This window comes from Anabrus simplex, chromosome 1, assembly GCF_040414725.1.
Source record: "Anabrus simplex isolate iqAnaSimp1 chromosome 1, ASM4041472v1, whole genome shotgun sequence".
Lineage (NCBI taxonomy): Eukaryota > Metazoa > Arthropoda > Insecta > Orthoptera > Tettigoniidae > Anabrus > Anabrus simplex.
The window spans coordinates 988688842-988705553 of NC_090265.1; the positions used below are offsets into that span (position 1 = coordinate 988688842).

At 41.3% G+C, this 16712-nt stretch overlaps 1 protein-coding gene across 1 annotated transcript in view; it reads right to left on the reverse strand.

Moving 5' to 3' along the window:
• Window positions 1-16712, reverse strand: part of sxc (O-linked N-acetylglucosamine (GlcNAc) transferase sxc) — a 378462-nt gene that overhangs the window by 283216 nt on the left and 78534 nt on the right. The window contains exon 3 of the mRNA XM_067136873.2: window positions 9321-9564. Coding sequence (XP_066992974.1) covers window positions 9321-9564 — 244 coding nt within the window. The remainder of the gene's footprint in view (window positions 1-9320; window positions 9565-16712) is intronic.

Sequence of the window (16712 nt, forward strand, 5' to 3'; positions counted from 1 at the left end):
GAAGGTGTCTGAGAAGGGCTCTTTCCAGAATTTTTTGGCAATAACTTGCTTACCGATGCTTTTGTTGGGATTTGTTCTCTCTTTTCTTAGTTACTGGTGCTGTGAGGAGCTGTCTGCTTGCTAGTTGATGGGTTCTCCGGATCAGTTGCTACAAAACTTGTTGGTGTTATTGGTACTTTCGCTGCCTTCTCAGCAAAGGAGACGGAGAATTCCGGAGGGGCCATTGATTTAAATTTCCTCTGGGCATCTGGATAAGATAGTTTATCCAGTGTCTTAATCTCCTGGATCTTCTTTTCTTCCTTGAATATAGGACAATTCTTGAGACCCCTCTTAAAATTTCAGTTATTTTGTTACCTTCTAAACCCTCCGAATGATGGTAACACTACTATAAAATTGTATACAATTCGCAACAGACCTACTAAATAGCTGAAATGTCAATCAAATGTTCATTCGTTGGAATAAATTACAGTCCAACTGAGCAGATGTGAGATCACAGCAAGCTTTCATACCAGAAAATACGGGATATATATATCATAGGTTATGAATTTCATTATGGTCCGTAATTGACAATTAGGTTTCATAGTGTCCTATACAATTGGGGCTAGTTTTGACCCCATATACACTGGGTCATCTTCAGCCACAATCCAACTGGAAAAACATATGCTCACATACAACCAATAATAAAGTAAACAGTCTGGTATGTTTCACTTAAAATACAAATTTATAATATTGTTGAAGTCCGAACAACACATCCAAAATTGAAATCAAATGACACATCAAAACTGCTGCGGTTGGTGCCGAACTATGTCGTCGCTCCTACAGCAACCGAACGTTCCTGCATTGATCTGGGAGTCGGCGTTCCCCATCTGTATAGACTAGCCACTTGGTTTATAAATTGTTTTGTACAATAGTAATATTGGTAAACAGATTTTTTTCCTCTCCATTAACCTCAACCACCAATACGGCCAACCTAATTACATTTTTTTAACAAACTCCTAATTATTTCTGGAAATATTAATTCTATCAAAACAGTACGCATAACGACAATTATAGGTCAATTTTATAATCTTTTATGGTATTTTTAATATCCCATACATTTCACCCTTATCAGCGGTCGACCTCCGTAACGCAACAGCACTACTGTCATCCTCTGAGACCTGGGCTTGATTCCCAGTACTGCTAGAAACTTAAGAACGGCGGGTGGGCTGGTATGTGGTTGAAATGATACATGCAGCTCACCTCCATTGGGGGTGTGCCTATAAAGAGCTGCACCACCACAGGATTAGGACACAAGTCTCACTTTATGACCTATAATAATGGAGATGTTCACAAATTTAACATTTTATTGGCAAATCCATCAACGGCGAGCATTCCAACGGGGATAGCCTCTATTGTTCACTTGTCATGGTAATCAAATAGCTAATAATGATGGCGATTGTTGTTGTGATTGTTTAAATAAGCAGCAAATCTGCTCGGTCATTAGCCACTATTGATCAGGAAGATAATGAAGATGACTGTCGAAGTGAGAAGGAAAACACGATCACTCAACGAACAAGGAAATCATAAGGAAAGTGGTTGCTCTAATATCACAGAGCTTGAAGAAAACAAAATTTGATGGCCTACAATGACTTAAGTCCCTATCAGCCCCTGTGGCCTAATGGATAGATGGCCTACATTGTCCTATGTCCCTAAAACCTATCAACTATAGCATTACACTGATTGACTGTCGTAAGCTGAGGTGTTCTGCCGCTTTACTGCCCCAAACAAACAGTAACCCATCAAAGAAACAACATATTTCTGACTATGTTATCATAAACAATCATGGTAATGTTTACTATGGGTTGCTATGAAGTTTGATAATGCGGTATCGTTGCTAGGGCACATATTTTCCTCTTGCATAACAATAGTGTAATCTTTGTGCACTGGATTCTTAATCTGTGGAGCAGTAATAGGTTGCTGTCCTTCCTCTACATGCCCACTACATTAACGGCAAAACTATATGCAAAGTAAACTAACTGAATATCTAACTACCTAACTCACTAATATTAAATAACAAATAAATATAACCACCATGTTCACATGTATTGTAAAGATAAAAATACTTAAGTATTATAGCACTTTATCTCTCACGCGGTATTCAGCTCGAGAAGAAACTGCACACTAGTAACTTTTTCTAAAAGACAGAAATATAACAGTTCACCACACTAATAAACCACTTGGAGAGATTTAAGGGTCGGAATGAGATGAGGTGGAGAACAGTTAATGACTTTAACAAAGTACCAAAACTCAGAGCTACTTCACATTGAAAGCAACTGAAAAGATTACAGCAGCAGCCACCTTTTTATGATGACACCTGTGGCCAAATAATCTCACACATTATAATTCTTCCTTAACACCAAGCCATGTGAAATATACTGTTTAAATTCCATAAGCTTCGAGTTTCAAACTGTCAACTTATTTTTGCCAAATAACCAGTTGTTTAAAATTATGGTCACATTTTGTTGAAGTGGCAGATATGCATTTACTTCAACAAATAGTGCTTGCAATTTACCTAATTATTTGTTACCTCACATCATACAAAGATACGTTCTCAGAACACTACAAATTTTGAGCTCAAAATTGTCTTAATTTCCTAAGACTAAAAATACAATCATGCCTTACCATTGCGTTCCCAAATCTGAAGTTGATGCTCTCCAAAAATTTATTTTAATTGTCCGTGAGCGTAATATTATGTCACTGAAGTCAATCGTAAAAACACTGTGTAAACCACCTTCAATATTAAGATTCATAAAAATCATCTTGAATACATTTTTTTCAAAAGGTAGGGACTGAACATTTCTGCAATAATATGAAAATTGTGAAACCTTCAATCAAAACTACGCACATTGGCTATATAACAAATCACACTACTGCATTAGACAATGTGAAAAGTTTGGACACATGCTTCCTTCAAATTATAATAGTAAACTAACTTGTCACGAAAACAACAACTACATAATTTGATTCACACCAGTGATGGTATTGTGTGTTCAACCATGATACATAATGGTACTGTTAATAGGCTAGGCACGAGTAGGTGTTCAGAAGTCTTTTCCATTTTAGAATCTTTGTGCTAATTATCTTTATTACAAATGACTCATTCTACATTAGCACATTACTAAGCAGATTAGATAAGACACTAAAAAGGATGGTATTTGAAATACCTCTACAAAGAAGTGACTTAATTATCTATTTTTCTTACAGCAGACCACCTTAACATTTTGACTGATCTTCAAATCTACGAGATATTTCTGTGGTTTCCCATTTTCACACCTTAATTAAGGCCACAGCCGCTTCCTTCCCATTCCTAGGCCTTTCCTGTCCCACTGTCACCATAAGACCTATCTGTGTTGGTGCGCCATTAAGCAACTAGGAAAAAAAAAAAAGATATCTACAAGACAACAGGAGGTTTTCAAATCTAAAATTGGCACACACAAAAAAATTAATATTTCACTCAGAAAAAATTAATAATATTCAAAGTTATGGTAAGCTTATCTCCAGGCTACATATGAAAAATACTTTCAAGAGTGGCCTTTTTTTTTTGCTAGGGGCTTTACGTCGCACCGACGCAGATAGGTCTTATGGCGACGATGGGATAGGAAAGGCCTAGGAGTTGGAAGGAAGCGGCCGTGGCCTTAATTAAGGTACAGCCCCAGCATTTGCCTGGTGTGAAAATGGGAAACCACGGAAAACCATCTTCGGGGCTGCCGATAGTGGGATTCGAACCTACTATCTCCCGGATGCAAGCTCACAGCCGCGCGCCTCTACGCGCACGGCCAACTCGCCCGGTAGAGTGGCCTTTGGGATGAAGTTTAGTCACCAGGTGAGTGAAATTCCATCCACTAGTAGATTCTCTAGAAAATACTTATTACAAACACTCTACACCAAGTCAGGTTTCATGAGAAACACTGTTAAAGCAATGGACAAATAATGGAGGTAGTTATGAGTAATGGTTATGAGTAAAAGACTAAGGGCCAGTTTCATCAACTACTAAAATTTGCTGAAGGAATTTTAGTCAACACCTTGTTAATATTTTAACGTGGTGTTATGGAAATAGCATTACACAGAACACTATAACAAGTTTGTTAACTAATGTGACGTTAACGTTAAGGATCAAGTCAGCAGTGTGCGTCATTAACATTATTTCACTCTTCTGAACGGTGTGGGGCATAATGTTATTCATTTGTCACCTTTCACCTGCAATATTTTTGCATGGAATATGAGGTCCCATTTGAAATTAAACTTACTTGGTGACAGGGCAAGATAGTAAATTAGACTATGCACAAGTCACATACAAGTCGACGGGAAAAAAATCCTTCAGGCAGCAATTTTACTTTACTAGAGAAAAAGACTGTCAATTTACTTTCTAAATGTGAGAGTGTTATAGAATGTAAAAAAAAAAAAAGACAAAAAATCTGAGGTGGTACATTTATTCCAGCACATACATAGATGACTTCGAATGTTATTGCATTCATTTTGCGACCAAGTTGAACCTCTTCATAATGACTGTGATGCAGAAGAATATCACGGTAAGCCACCGTAACTTTTTAAAATAATAACATTTACTTTACGACCCACCAACCACTTTTTACGGTTTTCAGAGACGCCGAGGTGCCAGAATTTAGTCCCACATGAGTTCTTTAACGTGCAAGTAAATCTACCAACACAAGGCTGACGTATTTACTGTAAGCACCTTCAAATACCACCGAGTAAGCCACGACCGAACCTGCCAAATTGGGGCCAGAAGGCCTACGCCTCAACCATACCATCTGAGCCATCCAGCCCAGCCGTAATTTCTTTAGCATGATATATTAACCTTTAGCACCCTGATTTATCATACATGATACACTCTGTTGTTAACCTTTATGCTCGTAACGGAGCATGGTCTTGATAGAATGCTGGGTGCATTGTGTGGAGCAAGGCATCCATTGTTTGAAGTTGCTTTCTTGAATGCAGAGATAGCAGGAGGTCTGTAACTTCAGTCGTGGATGAGGTGTTCGTCATGGCTAGCACAATAAGAGGTAATTACAGCTATACTAGATTTTATTTCCATTTTTATGTTCACTACAATTGCAAGTGGGCATATTTTCGTGTAAAATTATTCGCATTGTCATATGTGATCAGAGGAATTTGAAATTTGTGACTGTTTTTGATGTATCACAGATGACGCATCTGGTAGCTACCAATACAAATAAATGAGCAGACAGGTTCACGTATTTTCTAGCAAAGATCAATACTAAGGCTATATTTAGTGTCAAGTTATGAAAATGATTTCCCATGATATGTACAAGGTTTCTATTATAAAAGTATGACTTTCTATGGTAATTTTCACCATAAACAGACTATCCTTTGAAATTATTTCACAATTTAATAATAATAATTTTATTGTTTTTACATCTCACTATTTTTTGACAGTTTTTGGAGATGCCAAGGTGCCAGAATTTTGTCCTGCAGGAGTTCTTTCATGTGCCAGTAAATCTACCAACACAAGACTGACGTATTTGAGCACCTTCAAATACTTCTGGACTGAGCCAGGAATGAACCTGCTAAGCTCAGGCCAGAAGGTCAGCTCCTCAACTGTGCTAAAACTCTGTGATTCACTCCCTCCAGACCCATCACTGGTGCTTCTTGAAAGCCTTTTTAGCCACAGATCCATACTGGCTACTGGGACCATAATGGTCAGTCGCCTACCCAAAGGTGTCCAGTTCAAACAGGACCTACGCAAGAGAAAGGAAGGAAGAGGCATCTTTGATCAAGTTGTCAGGAGAGCTGAGAAGCTGGTCGTGTCCTAGTGATTTGACAACAAGCCTAATTACGTCGCCTCACCTGAGTAAGGAGCTGAGCCAGTTGATGAACTCAAGCGCTGGTAAAAAAAAAAAAGCACATTACATTCAAGTCCTGCCGAGTTGACTTGCTGGACAGAGCAGAAGTAAAATACTCTATGCTACACGAAGCCAAATAAACAAACGGATTTTGCAATGGCAGCGACATGGATAGAATACATATATTATGCTCTATAAAGTGGTTTTAATAGGAAAGAAATTTTGACTTCCATCAATTTCAAAATGGACGTTCCAGAAAAGTAGGGGATGAAGAGGACAAAGACAGTGACAATGCCTATGATCATGGAAAACATGAACGGTCATAAACAGCCCAAGTCCCTACCTTCACCAAGCAACAGGTTTCAAAATGCTGGAAATTATGAGTGACAAACAGAAAAACAGGTCCAGATGTAGACTTGCCGGCTGGAATGTCTTACCTTCGGCACATTGCACACAGTGCAAAGTTTTTTTAATGTGGACAGGAATTGCTCTCTCGCTTTCTATAAGAGATAGAACAGTATAGAACAAGGGATATTCCCAGATAATTTGACTTTGCTTCTTAGCATTCTCAATAATTTCAAACGTTTTCTTTGTATTTTTTTTTTTTTTGCTATTTGCTTTACGTCGCACCGACACAGATAGGTCTTATGGCAACGATGGGATAGGAAAGGCCTAGGAGTTGGAAGGAAGCGGCCGTGGCCTTAAATAAGGTACAGCCCCAGCATTTGCCTGGTGTGAAAATGGGAAACCACGGAAAACCATTTTCAGGGCTGCCGATAGTGGGATTCAAACCTACTATCTCCCGGATGCAAGCTCACAGCCGCGCGCCTCTACGCGCACGGCCAACTCGCCCTGTATTTTCTTTGTAAACATGTGTTCATTCAAACAAGACTGCAAACTTTTAGTTTCTTTAATTTTGAAATTCTGAATGTAATTAAAAATATCCAAAAACTTCTTATTAAAATTTTTATGTAGCTATTGAGTATTAAGATAAGATCTTATAGTCCTGAAATACAGACATCAAATATTCTAATGTTGCTACTGGCGCTGAAGTTTCACTTCCCCTACCCCCCAAAATATATATTTTCTGTTTTTTTCATACATTCATTCTTCTCCTACCCATCAATCTGCAACAAGTCAATGTCGAGTGAAAACAGAAGATCGTTCCCATTTGAAAACTTTAAAATGTCATTTGCTATTGTAATTCTTTCCGATCACCCATCAAAATGCGACATTTATTTCATTCTGTACAGACTCAAGACTGACCTCTGGATTGAGTAATGAAATTCAAAATAAAATAAATAATAATAAAAATTAGTATTATTACTTCTTAATTATATATATAAAACTATAGCCCGGCCAGTGGCCATGATCGTTAAGGCACTGAAGTCTAAACGGTCTGCCATCATGGTTAGCCAGTCCGAGTCCCGCTGTTCAAAACAATTTCACCATCAGAATGTTGGCCGGCAGGGTAGGGGAGGTGGTGGTATACAATTTCTAATCACTAGATTGTGTGCCAAAAGGCTGGATTAAATACGAAACCTCTCTGCAGTGCTCATATGGAGTGAGGGCATATGACGCTGTTGATGGCGATTCGTCCGTCGGATGGAGACGTTAAGCCTTCAGCAGACCCCTTGGTGCTATTCGACAGGAGTGGGCTATGTAACTGTGCCGATACCAGGTTTCACCCTCTCCTTCTATCATATATCAAGACTTTCATTTCACCTCATAAATTCCTCTGATGAGGTTGACACCAGGAAGGGCATCCGGTCATAAAAGCCTGCCACGACAGATTCATCTCACGTCATACTCGACCCTGTAGAGGAAAGGGACAAGGGTTGGACAGACAAACAAACAAACATGTATATAAGATGCTAACATGTATGTTCACAAAACTCAAGCTCTGAATCCAGAGGGAGTTAAAAGGTGCAATTTGCACCAAAATGTTCCAAATCGTCTCAATAGTACAGGAAAATTATTGCATTTCTTGAAAAGTCAATGGAAATATATTAATTAATTAATTAATTAATTAATTAATTAAGTATTATGGTCACCCAGTTTGTTTTGCTATCATTACCATGGAAACCACGAAGATGATGTGTGCTCTACTTCCTATTCATGGTGTTGCCTATGTCACAGAGCCTGTCCTTACCGTCAGCCATCTTTAAGGCGGGCAATGTGCTTTTTCTGCATGGTGTTGCCTAGGATACTTTCACTGGCACTACCTATATTGACCCCAGGCACCGCCTATAAGACTAAAAAGTCATGGTTTATCTCAAGCAAGCAAGTCATATAGTTTAGAATTTTACCACTGGCATTGCGCATAAGACGAGATCACATCATAAGAGTTTTGTAACTTGCAGTGAATGGCCGTGCTGAGCAATATAATGTAGATTGTGATAAAGTCATTGGTTTTGTATCCTTTGCAATTTCATCATACCTCGACGACTTGCCAATACAGGATACAACACGGGAAATACTAGAAGACCGTTTGGAGACTAAAGGATCAAACCAGTCTTTGTGGAGGGATAAGGAAGCTTCTCTCAAACAAAGAAATTATTTCAAGACTGTGAAAGACATAGGTCCCAAAGAGATGAAACGTCTGTTGATAGAGAATGGCGTATGCTCAGAGATCACACCAGGCAAACACAATATCATAATATGATTAGAACACGTAATTCTAATAATTTTGTAACCTATGGTAGAATCATAATTCATTGCTGACATTCTAACCGTTCAGTTGATACTGTCCTGGATATAGAAGAGGCAGTACATTAACCAACTGAATTTTTAAATACTTTTTTGACTCCTCCTGAAACTACTCTCCACAAATTGATTTTAAAAGTAGGTTCCCATACATTATTGCTCCACACCTTTTAAAACACACCAAAATTATGCAATGGCACAAGATTGCTTATTAAATTGTTTTTTAAAAATTCTGATCGACTGCACGATCCTCGCTGGGTGTGGAGCGGGTGAAACTGTTTTGATCCCTCGAATACCATGATACCCACCGACCTATCATTCTATTCTAATTTCCAGTAAAAGTATGTTTTAGTATGACCATTAATAAAGCACAGGGCCAAACTCTAAATATTACAGGTTTGAGCGGTGAATGTTTTTCTCATGGTAAACTCTGTGGCCCTGTCGTATGTTACTTCCAAAGACAATGTATTTGGGTTGGCTCCAGATAAAGAGTTACGTAACGTAGTATATGTGGGATATATTTAATATGTAAGACCACCCGTGCGAAGGCAGGACGGGTCAGCTAGTTACTGAATGTGCTAGATTTTGAAGATTTTTTACGTCAAACATTCGGGCCCTACTAACTAGAATCTTTTTTATATCCCTCCAAATAAAGAAACCACATAGGTTTCACGTAAAGCAATCAAACTTAGAGAAAGATATGCCCTCTACATCGACAACTGGTGTAAAAAACAAAAAGTTGCAGATACTTACCGGGTTGTACTGAAGGGCTGTAACATATGCCTGAACAGCCTGCTCCATATCACCTGCAGCCACAAGAGCAGCTGCTAAATTTATATAGCCATCAATAAAATCAGGTTTCAGACGCACAGCATGGCGATAATTCTCCAAGGCTTCCTGGAGCTGACCACGCTCCTTATATACATTGCCGAGATTACTGTAAGCTTCTGCCAGAAGAGGATTTTGTTTAATGGCCAATGTGCTGAAGTGTGCTGACCTAGAAGAGTATAAGAATCAATGTCAATATGTAAATGAACAAAACAAGATTAATTCAAGGGTCAGAAGGAAAAAAAATTACAGGTAAATCAACTTTTCGTCCTAATAGAGTTAGTGATAATATACTGGGCATCGGACCTAAGATTAATTCAGTTTACTACATTTCACAGTTCAGTCATTCAAAACATATGATGTTATAAATTTTCATTTGTTGATCTAGTAATGTTTTGAATTTTTTTCTCTTTTCTGAGTACTGAATGAAGTTGAAATACCTGTGCTTTTTCCCTGACCCTTCATTTGATTCTGACTATGAGACAACCTATTTTTACATGTTTTCATTTGGATAAGGTATGCACGTTAATACTTGGACCTTCAAATATAACTATACACACACATGAACATACTTAATTATACACTATTAGGCCTTTCAGCATTCAGCCTACAAACATCTGTGAATTAACTAAGTGTCCCCACAATCCTCTATTTGAAAGTAGCACTGTGCACTTGTTTAACTCCACACCTCTTATTTTTATTTTTATTTTTTTTCCTAGGGGCTTGACGTCGCACCGACACAGATAGGTCTTATGGCGACGATGGGATAGGAAAGGCCTAGGAGTTGGAAGGAAGCGGCCGTGGCCTTAATTAAGGTACAGCCCCAGCATTTGCCTGGTGTGAAAATGGAAAACCACGGAAAACCATCTTCAGGGCTGTCGATAGTGGGATTCGAACCTACTATCTCCCGGATGCAAGCTCACAGCCGCGCGACTCTACGCGCACGGCCAACTCGCCCGGTACACCTTTTATTATATCATTAAAAAAGGAGTCTAACCACCGTGACCTTGGTTGCCCTCTGCTTCCCTTACTCTCTAAGGCTGCGCCCATTATTCTTCTAAGTAAAAATGAAATGGTGTATGGCTTTCAGTGTCGGAGTGTCCGAGGACATGTTCGGCTCGCCAGGTGCAGGTATTTCGATTTGACTCCCGTAGGCAACCTGCGCATCATGATGAGGATGAAATGATGATGAAGACGACACATACACCTAGCCACTGTGCCAGCAAAATTAGCCAATTATGATTAAAATTTCCGACCCTGCCAGGAATCAAACCTGGGACCCCTGTGACCTAAGGCCAGCATGCTAACGCTTCAGCCATGGAGCAGGAATAGTAACAAGAGACAGGTGAACAATTTAGACTTTAAACCAAAACCAGACTTCACTACGCTAGAGCTCTAAACTAGGGTAAGCTGGATGGTACTGGTTTTACTTTCCCTACATGTTTAGGATATATTTTTTAAATTGTTCATGGTACAATAATATGACAGCAGATGGGATGTTCTGAGAAGCACCACTGTAATTACATATTTTGCACACAAAGTATCTGCATACAGTCATAGTTTTATGCATATTGTAACATGCTGTAATCGAGTAAGGCAGAAATTGTAGTGTTCCTCTGTTGTATGATAATACTCCAGTGTAGTAGGACCATGGCTTTCAGCAGGATCAGGTGGTGTGGTGGTGATTGTCTAAAGAAGTAGTAGAACTGGGCAACCATCCTCTATCAACACGAATCAGAGGGGAAAATGAAAGAGGTCTGACACTTTGAAAAATAAAGGTATCGGGGAAAAAAGAAGAGAAGGGCCAAGAAGGATATGAAAATTAGACTTCGTAGCCCTTGTAAACTTTTTTTTTGCTAGTTGCTTTACGTAGCACCGACACAGGTAGGCCTTATGGCGACGATGGGAGAGGAAAGGCCTAGGAGTTGGAAGCAAGCGGCCGTGGCCTTAATTAAGGTACAGCCCCAGCATTTGCCTGGTGTGAAAATGGGAAACCACGGAAAACCATCTTCAGGGCTGCCGACAGTGGGATTCGAACCCACTATCTCCCGGATGCAAGCTCACAGCCACGCGCCTCTAACCGCACGGCCAACTCGCCCGGTCCTTGTAAACCTAATACTGTTGTAGTCATAAGAGAACATGAGTTGATCAAGGAAGGCTGGACAGGAAATAACAGATAGAAGTGAAGAGCCTGACAAGTGGAAATAATGCCTGACTCAGCTTGTGGAACCATTGTGACCAACTCACAATCCAAAGTTGAGAGCCCCTGGTTCCCCCTTTACTTGCCTCTTATGATATGCAGGGGATACCGTAAATGCATTCTATTGCTGCCATCCACAGAGAGTTCCACAGCACGATCACATCCATCCAACAGTGCACATTTACCATCCTGTAGTTTCTATTTTCTTCAAAATTCAATGAAGATCTTTGAGGGAGGAAGTAAATTACCAGTGGGAAGGAGGTAAAAAATGTAGCCATAAACCAAGAACAAAATGGCGCGTGGCCTCCGAAGAGGCCTGGTGCAGGTCTTTCAAGCTGACACTTGAAAGCGTATAGGGACCTGTGCGTCTATGAGGTCGGGGTCCTAACTATGATAGTTGTTATATAAATCGTAACTACTGAATTATAAGAGGACTTCACCGTCGTGTTCACAATATCACGTTTATTATCAACAATACACACACGTCACAGAGTAAAAAAGGCAACTATACAAATACAAAGAATACATAGATATTTCGATGTTGACGTAACCAATGTCAATCCGCGACATCCTCCCCACCCTGGTCTGTCTCCAAAGGGATGACCAGCTGCACTGGCCGAGTAATGAGCGTGTTGTCAGGCTGCCGCAGAACGACCATTCTTGCATGTCCATCTCTTCCTGGACGCATCTCTTCTTTCCTCGCTTTCTTCCACATGTGGCGAAGTCTGACGTCTTCTTGGAGGAGGACGATGTCCCCGATCTTGGGCAAATGTGTATTGGTCTTTTGATTTTTTACCTCATGGTGACTTCTGAGTTGAAGCAGATACTCCTTTTTCCAGCGTCGTGAAAAGTCCCCCAAGACCTTTTGCTGTAATCTGTATTCCTTTACGAGATTTTTCCTCGTGCTCAGTTCTGGCCCTTCTGGGATGGAAGTTAGTTTTCTTCCAACTAAAAAATGGGATGGTGTCAGGAGATCTCCCGTGTCTGTGGCCTGGGTGATTGGCCTGCTATTGAGGGTGGCTTCAACACTTGTCAATACTGTATTGAGACATTCTTCGTTCAGCTGGGAATGGCCGAGTACCTTCCTTAGACATCTTTTTACAGAGCCAACCATTCTCCCCCAAAAGCCTCCCCACCAAGCCCTCGGTGCGATAAACTTCCAACGAACACCATTGTGAGCACAGTGGTGGTGCACCTTGGTGTCTGTCATAATCTTATTGAGTTCTATAAGCTCGTTATGAGCAGTGAGGAAGGTCTGAGCGTTGTCAGAATATATGGTGTGCGGCACACCTCGTCTGCTGACAAATCTCTGCATGGCCATCAAGAATCTATCCGTAGACATATCCGTAGATAGCTCGAGATGGATAGCACGGGTGGTGGCACAAGTGAAAAGAATGATGTACGATTTGTTAACATTGCTGCCACATCTAACGTACAGGGGTCCAGCGAAGTCGATCCCAATCACAGAGAAGGGTTGTGTCAACTGTAGGCAGTCTGCTGGTAATGGCGCCTCAATCACCACTGGTCTGCTGTTGTGCGCTAATTTGCACGGTAGACAAGAATGCAGAATCTTCTTAGTTATTTGTCGAGCTCGCAGAATCCAGAATTCTTCACGTAGTTCTGCCAGTACTATGCGTACTCCAAGATGGTGAAGTTTGATGTGGGTCTCTTGAATGATTAACTCAGTGAACCTGTGACGGCCGTCCAGAATTGTTGGGTGTTTCTCAGTTTGAGACAAATTTGAGAATTGTAGTCTGCCACCAAGTCGGATGATACCTTCATGTAGAAATGGGTTAAATCTAGCAATATGTGAAGTGCCTGGTAATTGTTCACCATTTCGCAATGCAGCTAGTTCAATAGTGAACCGTTCCTCTTGAACCCTTTTGATCCAGTATGTGCGTGACGCACATAGCTCTTCAGCCGTTAGTGCATTGGGGTGTTTTGTGTTCTTGCTCAACATACTGACGAAACGAAGTACCCAAGCTGTGACATGTAGCAATTTCCAGTATGAGCTATACCTCGAGATATCCAGTAGGGGTTCCGCTATAGTGATCGTGAGAACTTGTTGCGTCTTCCTGGCTTCTGGCAACTGCGTGCAGGTGGGTGTTGGGTCACGTGGCCATGCGCCTCTGTCTTTGATGAGCCAGCAAGGACCATGCCACCATGTTTCTAAGGGGGCTAGCTGATCTGCGTATACTCCTCGAGTGAGGTGATCTGCAGGGTTCTGATCTCCAGGACAGTGTCTCCATTGACTGGGGTTTACGTGATTATGTATTTCTGTCACGCGGTTGCAGACAAAGGTCTTCCACTTATTCGGATCGTTGCGAATCCATCCAAGTGCAACAGTAGAATCGCTCCACAGCTGAGCCTTCGTGATGTCACAGCCAGTCCCTTGGCAGAAGTAGTGAAGAAGGCGTGTACCAGCAAGTGCAGCTAGCAGCTCTAGTCTTGGTAGAGTTAACTTCTTCACGGGTGCTAGTCTGTTTTTGCTGCAGACGAGTTTTGTGACCGGAGTGTCGTTAAGCGTTGACTTCGTGTAGACGACAGCTCCATATGCTCTCTCCGAAGCATCGCAGAAGACGTGCAGCTCTGGTTCATGCCCTGGTCCTGTAATGCCTACCTTTCGAGGTAATGATACAACTCTCCGTCCATGTTCGGTGCGGTAAGAGTCGCGAAACTCTTGAAAAATAGTGTTTTCTTTAATGGATAATTTTCGCTCTTGGTTATCCACAATTCCAATAGTTTCTAAGTCCCAGAACTGTCGCACGCTTTCATCAGTTATCTGATCCGTTGTGAGTGAGACATGATGGACCATTATTTGGTTGATCGTAGTGCCAGATCTACTTCCGCTGAGAACGTAACCGAAGATAGTAGGAAGAAGAACCAGTGATGTTGTTACTCTGATAGGTTCCTTCATTGTTACTATCTTCCAGTATGAATCCGCACCTATAAGTACCTCGATCGGAAGATCTTTGTCAAGGTCGTCACTCGGATCAGCCAGCTTCATCTTCCTTAGCGATGCTAGCGCGGTTATGTCTTGGGGTGCAGTTGGTTGAAAAGTGTAGGAGCTGTGACTTTCAAAGGCGGTAATCGATACTTGAGCTCTGGTTGAGTAGCCCATAATATCGAAACAAACCTTCCGTCTAATATCATACATATTGGAGGGTGATTCAAACGTGCTTATCTCAAGAGTCTTGCGATCAGTAACATTAAGCTGCAACGCATCAATCAGAGAATTGTGGATGAAGCTCGATTGACTCCCTGCATCCAGGATACAACGAGTTAGTCTTTTTCGCCCTGTCGGCCCCTTGATCCATACACGGGCCGTTTGCAGATGTGTGAAATCGGACGTGATGACCCCTATCTTGCCCACGGAAGTGTGTTGACTGCTGCCCTCGGTACAAATGGATACATGGTGTGACCCTCGACATTTGTTGCAGGATGCCTTCCCCTTCTTAAAACACTGTGTCTTGTTGTACCCACGGCGTAGGCAAAGAAAGCACCGGTTTGTGGCTTTCAGTCTCTCGACTCTCACCTGGGGATCCTTCATCTGTTGACAATCCTGACCCCAGTGACCTCGATTTTCGCAGTACACACAGAACGGGTCTGGTCGAGGTGTCTGCTTCGCCTTTTGTTTGTTTGGTTTTGTGTTTACGTGAAGAGTGGCTGCTGTGGGTAATGAAGAAGTCGTTAATGGGGCGTCACCCCGTATCTTTTGAGCGTTAAGAGCTCCTTCCACTTCTTCGTTAAGGAACGCCATTAGTCGAGTCGTGTCCCCTTCTTGTATGCCTAGTCTTTTAGCGTGGACGAGCCAACGGCGACAGATGTCCTCTGGAAAGGCTCGTAATAGTTTGGGTGCTAAAATTCGACCATATGCGTCGACGTCTTCACCTAGTGCTCTTAATGCTTGTATCCGGCGATGGCATTCAATGTAGGTCGTGTTTAATACTTCGGGGGCCTCCGAGACTGCAACTTCGAGATTTTCCAAGTAATCGAGGCGAGACTGAATAATCCTGTTCTTATCACCATATCGTGCTATCAGAATTTGTTTAGTTTGTTCGTATGTGTCTGCCGTTATAGATATACCGTCTACAAGACGCATTGGTTCTCCCTCTCTAAGTACCCACGGAGAAATATGTGTTTGTTTACGACGGACACCGACGAATTTTTGTCAATGGAGGACTCGAACTGCTCCCAGAATCCCGGCCATTCTTCTACGTTCCCTGAGAATGACTGCAGTTCAATGGTAGGAAGCTTTATCTCCGCTGTAGTCGTGGGTTGAACAAGGACACTCGGATACGTAGTGGTAGAGTCGGCCTCATTCCTCGCGCTTTTCTGTTGTATAAGGCCAGTGGCCTTTCTAATCGCCCGTTTGGAGTTGTCCAGATATTCTTCACAGGCTGCCACGTCGTCTTCGTACTCCGCGTCATCGAGTAAATCTTGGATACTGTCATTTAACGCATTTAAGGACGCTAACGTTTCCTGTAGACGCTCGCGGATATGCTCTATTTCATCTAAGTCCGTGGATTGATTGAACGAATGAATCTGATTAATAAAACGCGTAGTGTTCGAACGTTGAGTTACTCGTCTACGTTTCAATTTCGTGAGCTGATTCGCTATACTGCCTTCCATAATGTCTCCTACTAGTAAATTAATTCTTCACTGATCTGAAAAGTATTACTCTTTAAAATATTCAGACAAAAAAATAAACATGTGAAATGATTGCGCGGCTCAACGTTACGTCATACACTATTGTCAATGAATGGTTGCCAGAGATGTCTTATTAAAAGTTAAAGATCATAGCTTAGTTACTCCCTTTTTACAAAAGACGGCGCTAGTGTTCTACTCGAGTGTTGCATGCATAGATCTCTTTGGAATGGAAGCCATTACGGATATCTTGACGTAGGTGGGGTTATATTTCTTGTTACGAGCAATATTGAAATTCCGTCAAACTTCTATGCATTAAATGTTCAGAAAAAATTACCAATCTACGGTCAACACTACGTATAATGTAATTGTGTTTCGTCTTATCTGTTGGTTTGAACTTGTAGCTAGTTCTGCGTTGGTGATCCTTTCTTCTCCTCAAAGATGCGCAGATATGTCGAGATTTAAGTCGC